At 38.2% G+C, this 15,074-nt stretch overlaps 1 protein-coding gene across 6 annotated transcripts in view; it reads left to right on the top strand.

Annotated features, from left to right (window-relative positions):
• Positions 1–15,074, top strand: part of cacna2d4a (calcium channel, voltage-dependent, alpha 2/delta subunit 4a) — a 79,615-nt gene that overhangs the window by 10,143 nt on the left and 54,398 nt on the right. For 4 of the 6 annotated variants that reach the window (XM_034863317.1, XM_034863319.1, XM_034863322.1 and 1 more), the window contains 20 exons: positions 1,011–1,161; positions 2,124–2,198; positions 3,697–3,786; positions 4,015–4,128; positions 4,269–4,347; positions 5,408–5,541; positions 7,358–7,375; positions 7,753–7,830; positions 7,925–8,005; positions 8,142–8,216; positions 8,373–8,459; positions 8,614–8,685; positions 8,887–8,948; positions 9,157–9,224; positions 9,321–9,366; positions 9,620–9,717; positions 9,918–10,011; positions 10,151–10,243; positions 10,634–10,761; positions 12,465–12,533. In XM_034863317.1, coding sequence (XP_034719208.1) covers positions 1,011–1,161; positions 2,124–2,198; positions 3,697–3,786; positions 4,015–4,128; positions 4,269–4,347; positions 5,408–5,541; positions 7,358–7,375; positions 7,753–7,830; positions 7,925–8,005; positions 8,142–8,216; positions 8,373–8,459; positions 8,614–8,685; positions 8,887–8,948; positions 9,157–9,224; positions 9,321–9,366; positions 9,620–9,717; positions 9,918–10,011; positions 10,151–10,243; positions 10,634–10,761; positions 12,465–12,533 — 1,712 coding nt within the window. The remainder of the gene's footprint in view (positions 1–1,010; positions 1,162–2,123; positions 2,199–3,696; positions 3,787–4,014; positions 4,129–4,268; positions 4,348–5,407; positions 5,542–7,357; positions 7,376–7,752; positions 7,831–7,924; positions 8,006–8,141; positions 8,217–8,372; positions 8,460–8,613; positions 8,686–8,886; positions 8,949–9,156; positions 9,225–9,320; positions 9,367–9,619; positions 9,718–9,917; positions 10,012–10,150; positions 10,244–10,633; positions 10,762–12,464; positions 12,534–15,074) is intronic. The other 2 variants (XM_034863320.1, XM_034863321.1) reach the window with 2 other exon arrangements.

The raw sequence follows: 15,074 nt of genomic DNA on the forward strand, positions 1-15,074 counted from the left end.
ATATGGCCAGAGGGAGGCAACTTTGTTGCAGGCTGCACAGTTGGACATATAGAGTAGCACATACAGTAGTTGTTAGGGCTTTCATCAGTTGTGGTCGAATAAATAAGCTCATCTCATCTTACATTGAAAGTAGCTCTCTAACTACTGTCACCATAAGAGCACCAATTGTGGCTTCTGTCTGTCTCAAAGACAATTTCATACACATCAATGCAACAAGACATGTTTGAGGCTCGCTTATACATCAGCAGCCGTATTGCCTTTTACAAATAACAATAATAATAATAATAATAATAATAATAATAATAATAATAATAATAATGCTTTTTATTTAGATAGCACTTTTTGCAACACTCAAAGACACTTAACAGAGTTTTAAAAGGAAATGCACATTCTACAAAAAAAACACACACTAAAATACACACATTAATCAAACATGAAAAGCGTGTCAATAATGCTGGGAATAATGCTTTTTTCACAGCAGACATTACTTGCCTTAATGGTCAAAGGACAGGTGCTACTGTTAACAGTGTCTCAGTCAGATTAAAGTGTCCCAGGAAACCATAGCAGTGTGACAGTGAGCCAGCATGCACAATACCAGGACCATAAAATTCATCATTTATTTTATTATTTACACCCGCTTTGACATGTGGGAATGTCTTACGTATAAAAGGTTGGATTACTGTTCGGTAACATAAATCAAGTTCCAAGAACTTGTGGTCCTCCGACACAACTGATTCCTGGAAGGTTGCAGATGTCCAATACTGTAGGGGAAATCTAATCCATGTTAATGAGCTTGGAAATCAGGGGATGGTGATAAGGAGATGAAGAGAAGCATGGATGGAAGAACAGAGGAATAAATTAAAGGATAAGGCTTCAACTCTGCCTGTTCTGTCTGCTAGACTTAATGGTAATTAACATAGAGTCTCTGTTTATGCCTGAATGTCATTGAGTTGGCATTATAAAGGTTAAGTCTTTAATGCTTCCTACCTCAGCTGTCTGTCACTTTCTAGGTATATCCAGGCCGCCACTTCGCCTAAAGATGTGGTAATCGTGGTGGATGTCAGTGGCAGTATGAAAGGACTCAGACTGACCATAGCCAAACACACCATCAATACAATCCTGGACACACTGGGAGAAAATGACTTTGTCAACATAATAGCTGTAAGTACACACACACACACACACACACACACACACACACACACACACACACAGTTACACAAAACACACACAAACAAGCAGGTTGATAAGTGTGACGTTGAGATTAACACCCTAACACACAAATACACGGAAAGCTAATTCTCAGGTACAGACAGTACTGAGACTCGGGAGAATACACGGAAATTGACACACACATGCAAACAGGCACAAATACACACATCAAACATTCAGTTAGCAAAAGGCATTTACTTTCAGTAACATCTAAGCTTCAAAATTCATTTTTGTTTTTAGGTTTTTCAGGATTCTGGCTGCACAAAGCCCTCCAACCATAAATCGGTGTAATAAGCTAGGTTTATCCTGGTATTACTGCGTGTGTAATCATACGCCTCTGGCAAATCCGCTGCCCTTAAGCTGTTTTTACACAGAATTTAAAGCTGCACCACTTCTTTTATGGGGGTGCAGCTTTATGCAAGCAAAAACAATGGGAGTTCAAAATAGATGTCCTTGTCGGAAATAACATAATGTAATTTAACTTTGAACTTGACTTGACTAATGTCAGTGGAAAAAACAGAGTAACAGCTTCCAGGAATATAAACACCACATCCAAATGTCCAACTTTAAACACTGAAATCCGTCTGAAAAACAACAAATATTAGACCTATAGAAAGTAAAAAAGACATTGTATTAAATAAGTTATAATTATACAACAGCACTCAAATATTTGAACGTTTATATAAGCATATTATTAGGAATTAAATAGTTTCTGTGTTGCAGATTATCACGTTGGCTGGAATAATTCAGCGTAATAAAGTTAAGGGATATTTCAATATTTAGGGATTGATTGAGATTTGAGGGTAGTAAAACTTCAATAACTCGTACCTTTTATAAATGTTAATCATGCTGACTGTTGATCATGTGGCTCATTGATTTTATTGGGTTACACATTTGATTTCTCTCTCCAGTACAGTGACTATGTTCGCTACGTGGAGCCCTGCTTCAAGGGCACGCTGGTACAAGCTGATCTGGATAACAGAGAGGTAACTTGAACTGCACACACACACACACACACACACACACACACACTTGCAAGCGCACGCACACATGCAAGCGCTAATTAATTCAGTTAACCTCTGCTAACTTATCAATCTTCTATCAACTGTTATCTCAACAATCTTGTAAAGATAGTATGCTGTCATCACATCACAGTTAAAACGTCACAAAGGGAATGTGTGTTATGATGAAACCCTCAGAACCAGTTCATGCTCATGTGTGATAAAAGTGCCCTGATTCTACTGGTGTTTGAAGAATGCAGATATTTCTTCCTCTCTCTTCCACTTCCTTCTTTGTCTTCTTTGTTTCCTCTTTCCAGTCTCCTTCACAAAGCCATGACATTTTTCTTTTTTGCATTTTTTATCCATCCATATCTCTTTAAGCTGCTTTCTTTGTTTTTCCCCCTCATCTATTCTCCTATTTGTCACATACCAACCCCTGCTCAGTCTGCTCAGTCTGTGTGTGTTACGTGTTGGATGTGTGCCCTACTTTCACTCCCCTTCACATCATCGCAGATAAGGTGAGGTTGCTGGCCACTGACAATTTTAAGTAGGTCACATGACCTGTCAGCAAGGGATTTGATTGGTTTAATGTCCAGCGAGGCAGGCTGTAACAGAATGGGCTTACAGATGTTGCCTGACGGACTTTCGCATAAACTCATGTTGGAACACACACATTTACAGGAAGACAATCCTCGGTTTTGTGGCTGTTATATAAGAGTTCCTACATTCCCAAACAACAGTTTACCATATTAACTCCCGCTGTAAATCAGATTGTGTTTGTCCAAACTGTAAGAGACCAATGTGTGCTTTCTTCAAATCATTTTTATTTTCCGTTTTGTCAAATATTGAGCAATTGAATCAGTGACCTGGGCTAAAAAGAACACCAGGGGCCCAAAAGACATGGAGGCTGGACATTCCCAGATTCTCTATTAATTTTTTGCCATGATTGAAATATATATACAGTGTATATTTAAGCAAATAATCTCATGTCTTGGTCATTTTTACCAACAACTAACAATCAAAGAAGTAAGTGTCAAGGCTGAGTTATGTCTAGACAATAATAACATACTTTACAGGTAGCTTGTATTTGTAAGGGCATATACAATTCTGTAAGAGGCTAAAAGCAACATGAAGGCCATGAACATCTTTTGTCTGCACAGTGGTCAAACCCTCAACAATGTGGCCATTCATCACAGTGCGTTCGGGTGTCTGTGTGCGTGTGTTGATTAATCCTGATTACCTTCTGGTGTTGTAGTGACTTTGCCGCAATTGGTCAGTGTACCAGGGAGCTGGCGATAATTCCTCCTTTGCACTCGCTTACTCTCTCCCCGCTGATTTCTCTCTCTCTCTCTCTCTCTCTCTCTCTCTCTCTCTCTCTCTCCCTCCCTCCCCATGTTCATTTGGGGACTGCATTTACCAAAGGAGAAGAACCATGACGTATTGGCAATGTCTATTTGTTTGTTTGTTGTGTGTCTCTCTGCAGCATTTCAAGCTATTGGTTGAAGGACTTCATGTCAAAGGCGAGGGCAAAGTAAAAAAGGCAATGAAGGAGTCTTTCAAGATCCTCAACGAGGTTTGTGTCACAACCACAACACAAGCTAGGTCCTAACAACATATAGCATTGCTTGCAATTCAATAGCCAGATTTTTTACTTTAATTTTAATTTAATTTATTTTTATTTATCCTATATCTGCTCTACACAATTTGCAGGCATCTGCATCTGCTGATTTCTGTAGTACAAATTCCAAGATCAAGTAAAGTGTGTGTGTGTGTGTGTGTGTGTGTGTGTGTGTGTGTTCAGGCTGCAGCGTTGGGCCAGGGCAGCCTTTGTAACCAAGCTATCATGCTGATAACGGACGGCGCAATGGAGGATTTCCAGGATGTTTTTGAAGAGTTCAACTGGCCGGAACGACGGGTACAACACACAAATACGCACACAAAAAGGATCAACTGCAAGCACCAGCGAAATGTACCTTAAGCAAGCTTAAAGCTGTTTAGAGTAACAAATAAGTGGTGTTTATTACATCTCACTATATACTTTTATTGTCTCTCCAGGTTCGAGTGTTCACCTATTTGATTGGGCGAGAGGTGACATTTGCTGAAAATGTTAAATGGATTGCCTGCAACAACAAGGGTAAATTGGGATGAATCATTAGCATGGTCAAGGTCCAAAAATATGCTTTGTGTTATAAAAGTTGCTAGGTTGAAACCCTGGTTCTGCCATACAATTTAGAATAGGAATTGTAGGTAATTTCAGCAAATAAGAAGAAAAGTAGCTGTGAAACTACTGCAGTTACGTGCTTAGTCTATGTGCTAAGTGATTCAAGTGATTTCTTGTGTTGTACTTGGGAAGAAAAGAGGTTGGTTGAATCTCTTTGGTGTTCCCAAGTGGTTTTGTATGGGACTGGGTATCAGGTGCTGCCCTCTTGTGAATTATATGGGGTCATGCAGCAGCTCAGACCTGAAAATAATCACTTTATCCTGCTCTGTGCACATAAAAAATCCCTGACTAAATACCTGATTATCAGCACAGATACACTGTAAACACGTCCCCGGCCAAGAAACATCATATCTGTGTGTGTGTCTCTGTGTGTAATAAATAACAGGTGCACTCCCTTCTGTTGCATACCCTGGCAGTTGCTTCTGCCAAAAACAGCATATCTGTCATAAACAGAGAAACATGCTTTTTGTTACACTGCTGCAAAACATGTTTCAGTTTAAGTGAGCAGGTCTACTTAATAATATTTACAGCCGCATGCTTGGGGAGACATTACAAAGGAAGAAAAGGTTGCACATATTCACATATTCATAACTGGCAGTGCTTCAGTAGCCTGTTGTCACTAAGCAGCTTCACTGCAGGTATCCTATTGACGTCATTGTCTCCCAGTTGTAAAACTGCCATAAACCTTAGACCAAGCCAAGTTTCAAAAATGGAAACAGCCCATTTGCAGTAATGAGGGAAGTAGTTTTTTTGTCATTCAGAACACCTTAGGGTTTTATTAGGAATACCAGGTTTTTTGAAGTTGTATAAGTGAGTTTGCAGCTCTAAATGTTATACACAAAAGCCAGAGGCAAAAAGATTAAAAAAATAATATGGTGAAGATTTTATTTGCTAAAATCTTTGAGTCCTAGGTTTTCCATCGGAGTAATTTGTGATATACGGTATGTTTGTACATTATTTGTGTGTCCTGCAGGGTACTACACACACGTCTCCACACTGGCTGACGTGCAGGAAAACGTTATGGAGTACCTCCATGTTCTGAGCCGGCCAATGGTCATTAACCACGATCATGACATCATCTGGACTGAGGCTTATATGGACACTGTGGTCAGTCTTTTTCTTCCATTATTACTGTGCTTGCAGACATTATTAACTATCTTGTATTAACATTAGCTGGCATTAATAATCAAAATGTCAGACTCATTCAGGCCATATGGGCTATTACTTTTAGTAATGATCTATTATACTATTTTTTTTCTGGAGGGCAATAATGATAAATGTTCCAATGCTGTCTTTCCATCTCTCTTCAACATTTGAAACCATTCTATTTATGTCTCTCCCTCTCTTTCTCTCTCCATGGTATTGAAACATTCAACCCCTCAATCCAATTATTCCCAGTCACCAATTCAATCTCCTAGCAACATCAGCAATTGCTGCCAAAGCAACAACCTAGCAACCACCTAGTATGCACCTGTTCAGGGACCACAGAAGCAAATGAGCTATATAGCTAACTCTGACTTGAAATTGAAAACATTACTTTTACAGCAACCAAGCAAGCCACTCACCCATACAGCAAGTTAGACATGACAGTCAAGACAGCAAAACACTCATCCCTGAAATAAGCTAGTATTAGTAACTTTAATGTTATTAGGGTTCAAACTGTGAAGCGGTAGAACCCTTCTATGTTTGTCTGTTTAAGTTATTATTATTATTATTATTATTATTATTATTTGATGTCTGCCGTAGCTCTGGTTGCCACCAAATTTTCAGTGAATCATCAATTGATCAAGCTTATTATAAGGTGTTTGAAGCATGTCCATATCTCAATTACTTTTTAAGTTATTGACCTATGAATTTTGAAAGGAGCATGGCTCTGGACATAAATGAACACAAATCAGAACTATAACTTCATATAAATCACATATTCATTGTCCAATCATCACAAATCTCCCAGGATTTGTCCTCATAAGTCACTATGATAAATCCCTGAACCACACCCTGAAAGTTTCATTCACCTTGAACACCTGGGGGCGCTATAAATGCGAACAAACTGCAGATCATATAGCGCAAACAACGCGCAAATCAGGCTATAAATGACCAATCAACACAAAACTTCCAGGAAATGTCAACACAATGACCTCACACATAAACTGCAAGTCTCATTGAAATTGACCACTAGGGGGCGCTGTAAATGCACAATAACTGGACGTGGAATGACGCAAATCAAGGTTTGAGCTTGGAGTTTGCGTCATTATCAGCAATTGTTTTTGTGTTGGTCATCTGCTTTTCTCAAATTACCATGAGTTGGACTGAGCTACGTATCACACTGAATTGAAAATAACTGTTTTTGAAAACTCAGTTGTAGGCATTTTAAAGAAAGTGCACTGTTTGTCGAATCGTTACAAAGCTTGCTTACGTTTTAAAGCGATGTTGGACCACATGTGTGAAATTACTTTGAAGTCGCTATTGAGAAAAAAGGTTTGAACCCGCGAATTGCCGCTTGCGGCTATACTTATTATTGATTTTATTTCATTTTAATCATTATTGTATTTGTTACTGAACACATTACTTTAACAACTTAGCTTAGCCAGTGTTAGCACTGTTAGCAACACCCTAAAACCACATAACTAGCTATGCTTCAAGAACCGTGTAGCAACACCAGCAAAAAACTAGCATAAACCAATTTTGCTTAAGCAGAAATTCTTTCATGTGACTTCTTATCATAAGTATTTTGTTTTAGTAAAATGTTTCCTTTTCAAGTAAATCTGTTGCTAGTTGCTACTCCACCCCTGCATGCTTATTTCTGTGTCCTCCTTTATTTTGTATCTCTTTTCATCTGTACCATATGTGGAATATCTTTGACTGCCATTTCCTACTTGTTGTCTCTTCTCCTATGTTGTCTTCCCTCCATCTTCACCATCAGTTACCAAGCACGACAAAGGTATTCATAGAGCACTGCTAAATTTCTATTTTAAGTAATGTTAGCCATATAAAATACAGTATATAGTACCTGTGAAATTTAGCTTAGTCTTATATTTACAGCCAATAGCATTTTTTGCAACGTTATTTGAGGGAATATCTTAACATATCTTAGCTTCTCTTTGCTTCCATCATTAAAACGTTGGCTTAGTTAATATTCTTTGGTCCAGAGAGATTTAGCACTACTAAGTTAAACATCATCTTCCAATCCATCACCATTTCACTTCATTTCCCACCTTTGGTCAACAGGAGCGAACTCCTCCAAATTTAACATGTAACATTTAAAAAACAATGCAGATCAAGTCATTGTGGCTGTTCTTGTGTATGTGTGTACCACAGCTGTTCAACACTCAGGCCCAAAGCCTGCTCCTGATGACCTCAGTAGCCATGCCTGTGTTCAGCAAGAAAAAAGAGACTGTAAGTATTCACATTTAATTAATACCATCAAACCAATGCCCTCAACAGACACCTGAAACTTTGCATTTATCAACCTGCTTTGTGTTTCCTTTAGTTGTCTCATGGGATTCTGTTGGGAGTGGTAGGAACTGACGTGGCCTTGAAAGAACTGATGAGATTAGTTTCTAGATACAAGGTAAACCATCCACAATATACTGTGTCACAAGCAAGGATAAAGTACTGTATGAATACTCTGTAGTGATTCTTCTCTGAGAACGCCAGTGACATTTGATTTATAATTTAATAATTACACGTCCTTTCTGTCTCTTCAGCTGGGTGTCCATGGTTACGGCTACCTTTTAACCAACAACGGCTACATCCTGTCCCACCCTGACCTTCGACCTCTGGTACAGACAAAGATCGGATTGTACAATGAGTTATTGCAGCTGTGAAACTGCAGAAAGTTAATAACCCTGCTTGACAGATGTATTGCAATAACCAATATGATATGATGGGATAGATTCTTAAAGACTTTCTTGTTTGTACCGTTGTATGTGTGACAGTATAAAGAGGGGAAGAAGCTAAAGCCAAAACCCAACTATAACAGTGTTGATCTGGCAGAGGTGGAATGGGAAGACACCGAGGAGAAAGTGAGTAACACATGCACACGCTCACTCACTCACTTACTCACTCACTCACTTTCCTGGACTGTATGTCAGGGTGAGCTGTGTTGTTCAGGTCAGGATTCATAGCATGGTATGACAAAACAAGTGAAGATCTGAGTAATTTATGGTTTTGTTTCAGCTGAGGACAGCCATGGTTAAAGGAGAAACTGGAATGATGTCTTTAGACGTGAGAGCTTCAGTGGATAAAGGAGTGAGTACTTGTGTTTTTGTCTGTTAGTGAGAAAGCAAACTGAGCACTTTTATTGTCTTATTTAAGTTTTGATTCCTTTGAGGTAGCAAGTTTTGAATGGCCATTTGTATTTTTTGTCTTTTAAGTAAATGTATCAGCATTTTTTTCTTTCTGCATTTACTATCGTTTTTACAAACTCTGTCCTCTCTCTGTCTCTCACAGACGCGAGTAATTTTCCTGAAGAATGATTACTTCTACACTGTCATCAATGAGACACCATTTAGGTTTGTCTGATTGTTTAATTTAACTGGATTACTCAAAGTGTCCGGATTTAGAATATTAAAAAATATAATATATCTCTTATATTTAATGTTCTGTCTAACCTACACATTTGTTCAAATTAAAGTAGCAACAAATGCGTAATGTAGGAATTAAAAATTACAGGGCATGATTCCTTTTGCTAATTACAAATGTCTTTTTTATGTTTGACAGTCTTGGCATAGTATTGACTAGGGGATATGGACAGTTTATCTTCACTGGAAATGTCTCTGTTGAGGAGGGTAAGTCTTTCCCTTCTGTCTTAGTGTCTTTGTCTTTATGTCTGTGTTTCTTTCTTACTCTCTTTCTCTGGTTTCTTTTTTGCTTTTTTGCCTTAGGTCTCCATGACTTAATGGCTCCAGACCTGACCATAGCCAATGAATGGTAAGTACTGCATAACTAACTATGTATAAATATGTTATATAACTATGTATAACTAGTTACTATGTATAACTATGTTATATATAGTTATGCATAAGAACTATGTATAAGAACATAGAATTTTATGGGATTCTAATTAGTGTCAAGAAATAAGATATGTTACTGAGTGACTACAGTACTAAGTGTGTGTGTGTGTGTGTGTGTGTGTGTGTGTGTGTGTGTGTGTGTGTGTGTGTGTGTGTGTGTACGCTTGTAGGACCTACTGTGAGACAGACATTGACCCGGCCCACCGTAAGCTGAGCCAGCTACAGGCTGTGGTGCGATACCTCACTGGCAAAGAACCAGATCTGGAATGTAAGTGGAGACTTTAATTACAGCATCTTTTGATTTAGGAAAAACTGCAGATTCAGTGATACACTAAGGCACTCCTATGGTCTTCGACATGACTCCATTTAATGCTGTATATTTATTTTTGTGTCTTCCTCTTTCTTTTGTCTTATGCCTCTATCATTTTTATCATTAGCATTGGATTTGTTTTTTCCCTAACTCTACAGGTGATATGCAGTTGTTGCAACAAACTCTTTTTGATGCTGTGGTCACAGCACCTATGGAAGCCTATTGGACCGCTCTCATGCTCAACACATCTGGGTGAATATTAACACATGCACATCCACATAAATGTTTAATTAAGACGTTGACTTTTTACGTGATGTACAAAATATTTGCCCCCTCTTTCTGCTCCAACTCTCTCTTTTTCTGTCTCATTGTCCCCTCCTCTCTCTTTCAGTATGGAAGAGGGGATAGAAACAGCATTCTTGGGGACCCGTTCAGGCCTATTGAGATTCCAGAGATACGCTGGCATTGAGAAAAGAACTGCCAAGTGAGTAAAATAACATTTTGAACATTAAATATCATCACATCAAGTAAGTCATACCTTCAACTCCAAAAGATTTAAAACTGGGGTTAGTTAAACTTTGTTACCGGTACATTTTCTTAATGAGTGATCGCACTTAAAGAGCTGGATTGAAGCTGCAATTACACCAAGGTAAGAGTTTGCCCTCTGGTGGTCAATAAAGGGCAGCTGGTAATACATATAATTCTTTTATATACCCCTTTTTACCTCAACAATTCTCAAATCTTTATCTTATCTTCCTTTTCAGTCGTCCTTCTTTTCTTTTGTCATCATAATTAGGCGATGGATAGTATGCTTTTCTTTAATTTAAGGCAAGTTTATTTATATAACACATTTTAATTTTTTATCCCTCCCCAGGTCTTTCCTGACCTCCACAGACATCGAGAATTTGTTTACATTGGACCATTTCCCTGTGTGGTATCGCAGAGCATCCGAGTTCCCAGCTGGACAGTTTCTGTACTACATGCCCAGACAGGAAACTAGAGGTAATGGAGAAATCTTTACTGACAAAACACACACATATACACACACAAAAGTTAGTTAACAGGTAGGAATTTGAGCGTGACCCTTTTATGCCTCTGGATTCAATTTTCTTATTTAGCAAGAAAGAATGTATTTTTAAAGTGATTTAAAGAAACAGGTTTGCTACAAAGTGCTTTAGGCATTAACAAAGGACAGGGATTTTTAATTTAATCTTTACTAAATTATGCATACTTAAATATAATTTTGTTGATGTACAGTATATTCATTGAGTTTGAGGCTACTGATACTGCCCTTCCTCATGACAGAATACAGAATGTGCAAATTACACCTCCTCACCTAATTAAAGGTTCAAATTAAATGTTGAGTGTTATTTTTAGGCAGTTTTTTTATTTCCCCAAGCATAAAAACTTCACATAAGCAGCTATACTGTATGTACTAAATCTACGGAGGATTTCATATCTTGAGCTGCATTTAAAAGGTACTAGACAGTATAGGATCTTCACATTTCAGCAAGTTTGAAGCTGTATTTCTAATTCCTATGTTAAGGTGGCAATAAATGTTTCATGTTATATCATTATAATGAAACATTTTATCATACCATCCGCCATGTTTTTTACAAGTACAAATGTACAAAAAGTATGTTTCAGGTTGATGTTACATAGTTTGTTGTGTTCAGATATATTCAGGGACTATGAGGCTGACTATAGCGCCAACTTAAGTGCAGAGGAGGTGGAGCTCCAAGCGGAGGAGGGAGGGAGAAAACGAAGGGAGGCGGAGGAGGAGGAGGGTAGAGGAAAACCTTTACTTGTACTTGGCATGCCTCCTCATTTTATTCATCCTCGTCCTGTTCTTCCTCACCCCTAATTTTAAAGCATGTCAAGTGCTGTGTTTTCTGTTTTTTCACCCATGCCTGTTTTCTTTTTCTAGCTCTGCTCTTGTTTTGCTTTTTCTCCTGTCTCATTACTCTCCCTCTCTCTCTCTCTCTCTCTCTCTCTTTCTGTCATTGAATGAGCATGTCACAGTGTGGGAACCTCCTCTCCTCTCTCAGGAAATCAGTTGACGTTCTTGTTCATTTGCATTGTGCTAAGTCAGTGGCTCTCTGTATTAAATTTATTCTTTTTGAAAAGTAAACATCTGGTTTTATAGAGTTTGTTGGCTGTCTTTTATTTTGTTACTACATTATGCTACAATATTCAGTGGCAAAAACATTAAACCTATTTTTAACTAAATTGCACAATTTCCTGAATGTGTGATTTGTCATGCAGGTATAGACTGGTTTTGTGTTAGTGGAGCGAATAACAGAAATATAAACATGGTGAAACAGGCAGTACACACGAAGTCCCTCTGGTATGAGTGTATTAGTCAATTAGCTCTCATATTCAGTGTTACATAACACATAAATGTTAGTCTGGCTGGAGTCTGTGGCTTGGTGACAGTTGGCATTGACTGGCATGATGGCTGTGACTAGAGAAACAGAAGATGAATGCACGAGTTTATTAAATATTACCTACTGAGTCCAGCTCAATCTGTCACCCCCATATATTTCCTGTGCATGAATATACTCATGCATGTATATATATTTTTGGAGGGAAGATTTGTGTTTGGGATGTGCATACATTATGCACCCATGGATTGATAAAGTTCTGTAAATTCTTGCTAATTGTGTGTCTGTGTGTGTGTGTGTGTGTGTGTGTGGCTCTACCAGCAGGGAGGATCGTGATTGCTACTACTGCTGTCACTGTTACGGTGGGCAAGAAAACTGCCATCGCTGGAGGTAGGATGACTCTTTTTGTTTAGATAATCACTTTTTTCTATCTTTCTCAATCATTTTAAATCTCATCTTTTCTTCGTATGCCTTTGCAATTTTCTCTTTTTGTTATTGATGGCATTTTACCTACTGATTTGTCAGTGCCATGCTTGTTGGATGTGCTGTGGAATTCAGTTTAATGACAAACTTACATCTTTGGTCATAGTTTTCTTGTAAGAAATAGTTTAGCTTGTTTCATTCACAGTTTGGTTTTGACTTTTTCTGTTGTTGTACTCACCGGAAGGTCTTGAGGACAAGAGGATTTTGTGAGCTGTGTAAAATTTGTCTAAGTTGTGACGATACACAACAGGATAAACAATTCAGTAGACAGGCCTTGGGATTAGACTCCAACTTGACCAACACTGGATTTTTGAGGCCAATACTGATATCAGAACTTGAAAATTATACCAAGCTGATGGCAAGATACGTCTGTCTGATGTGTGCATAAGATAATTTGAATTGTAAATTCAATTAGATTTTATTTTATTCATATAATTTACAGAGACCCTCTAATTCCCCCCTAAGAGCAAGCATTGGTGCAACAGTGGCGAGGAAAAACATCCTTTTAACAGGCAGAAACCTCAGATAGACCCTGACTTTTGGTGCGACCATTTGGAGCTGCCGGTTGGGATACAAAGACACAGATACAGATATTATAAAGACATAAATATAGTATACTTCAATTAACAGAAATTAATCTCAAATACACACTACCGTGTAAGGTAAACTAAATGGGATTTGGGGGGCCTGATCAAAACAAATCCCAAAACCTTTATTGCTGCAGTTTGCCAGTTTACACAGACATACCGATATGTTTGTGATCACCTGAGCCAATAACATCGGCCTGCTGATGTATCGGTGCTGCTCTAATTGTGATCACCTACGTTTGATGCTTGGAGAGTACTGTACTTTTGTTGCGTCTGGTTTCTTCAGTAGCCACAAGGAAATAGTTAATGAGCTGGGGGTGTCTGTGCTTGAGGGTGTATTTTACACACATTTTATCTTATAGTTCATAGTCTTTGGCTTTGTTTCGTTGTTTGTTTTTCTGTGCGTATGTTTAGCTCTATTTATGACTGACACACTGATCAATCATAATTATCCGAGTGAAGCTAGATTCTCTGGAGCTGCATCCTCAGTCAATGTGTGTGTGTGTGTGTGTGTGTGTGTGTGTGTTTGTGTTTGTGCGCGCACATGCGTGCGTGCGCGTCTGAGTGTATACCTGCATGCATTTGGTGTCTCATTATTTTGACTGACAGAAAGACACTCCATACACACTCGCAGTACACCAACTCACACACAAACCCATGCGTGTCTGTATTTAACAGCTTTTGTAGAAATGTTCTCAGGTGTGAAAATCGTGTTATATTTGGAAATGGAAAATCGGAGAGCAGTGAGAAGTGAAGAAAAAGTTCAAAATAGATTTGTCCCTGTCTCTCTCTTAATCTCAGTGCCTCATTCTTACTGTACATCTCTTTTTCTCTGTTTTGCTTCCTTCTGTCTCTCTCTGCTTGTTTGGAAACATTAACGTCACAGTAAAGTAGGATGAATCCTGAGCTCTGCTATAGCCTACTGAATCTTTTATACATTCTCGATAACATAAAACAGACAGAAAGACCTAAAATAACTATTACATCCAAAAATAGTATTTATAATAAAGTAAGAACACAGTATTAAGAAAAATGTCAAAAAACGAAAAAGATTTATGTTAAGCTATATTAATTTGTTTAAGAGGAAACAATTTTTGTCTGTTTATTGTAGATTGTCAATGGATGATGATTACCGATTGTAGGTTAAAGGTCATAAATTGTGTTTATTCACTTATATAACTGAATGCCAAGTGGATGGATGGATGGATGGTTGGATGGATGGATGGATGGATCCATCCTCTATTCTTCTCTTTTCCTTGTTTCTCTGTCTTGTCATTCTTTCGCGGATTTCTGTGTCTTCCTCTTTACATTTGTTTCTTGCTGCTTCTGTGTAAACGTGTTTGGCTTTCTCATGGAGGGTCTCGTTTGCCTTGTGAACTCAAGGGGATATTCAAAAGCTGGCTTGTCATGGGTGCACACACACATGCTGTACTGTTCCCACATTTGGCATGACTTCTGTACTTGTACGAGTGTGTATTTCGTAGGCCTCGATCTAGCATTTGAACGTGTATCCATTTATGCACTGCTCAATCAGAAAATGAAATGTAAATACTGTACACAAACACAACACAAAAAACACCTCTTACATGCAATCACTGTAAAAACAGTACAGATGCTTTGTAAATTTGTGTCTTAAGCAGGGACACTTTAGCAGCATCATTCAGTTGACATTACACTTCCTGACCACTTATAATGCCATTTTGCAGGTTTGCATAAACTTATGTATCAAACAGTACTGTCCCATTTTGTAGATTGAAGCATGAGACATTCAGTTTATGAGTAACACAGTTGGCTAAAGCTGCTATTTTATGCAACAGAGCTGATGAGTTTCAGTTAAGTTAAAATAATGATTGTTATCATC

This window comes from Etheostoma cragini, chromosome 23, assembly GCF_013103735.1.
Source record: "Etheostoma cragini isolate CJK2018 chromosome 23, CSU_Ecrag_1.0, whole genome shotgun sequence".
NCBI lineage: Eukaryota > Metazoa > Chordata > Actinopteri > Perciformes > Percidae > Etheostoma > Etheostoma cragini.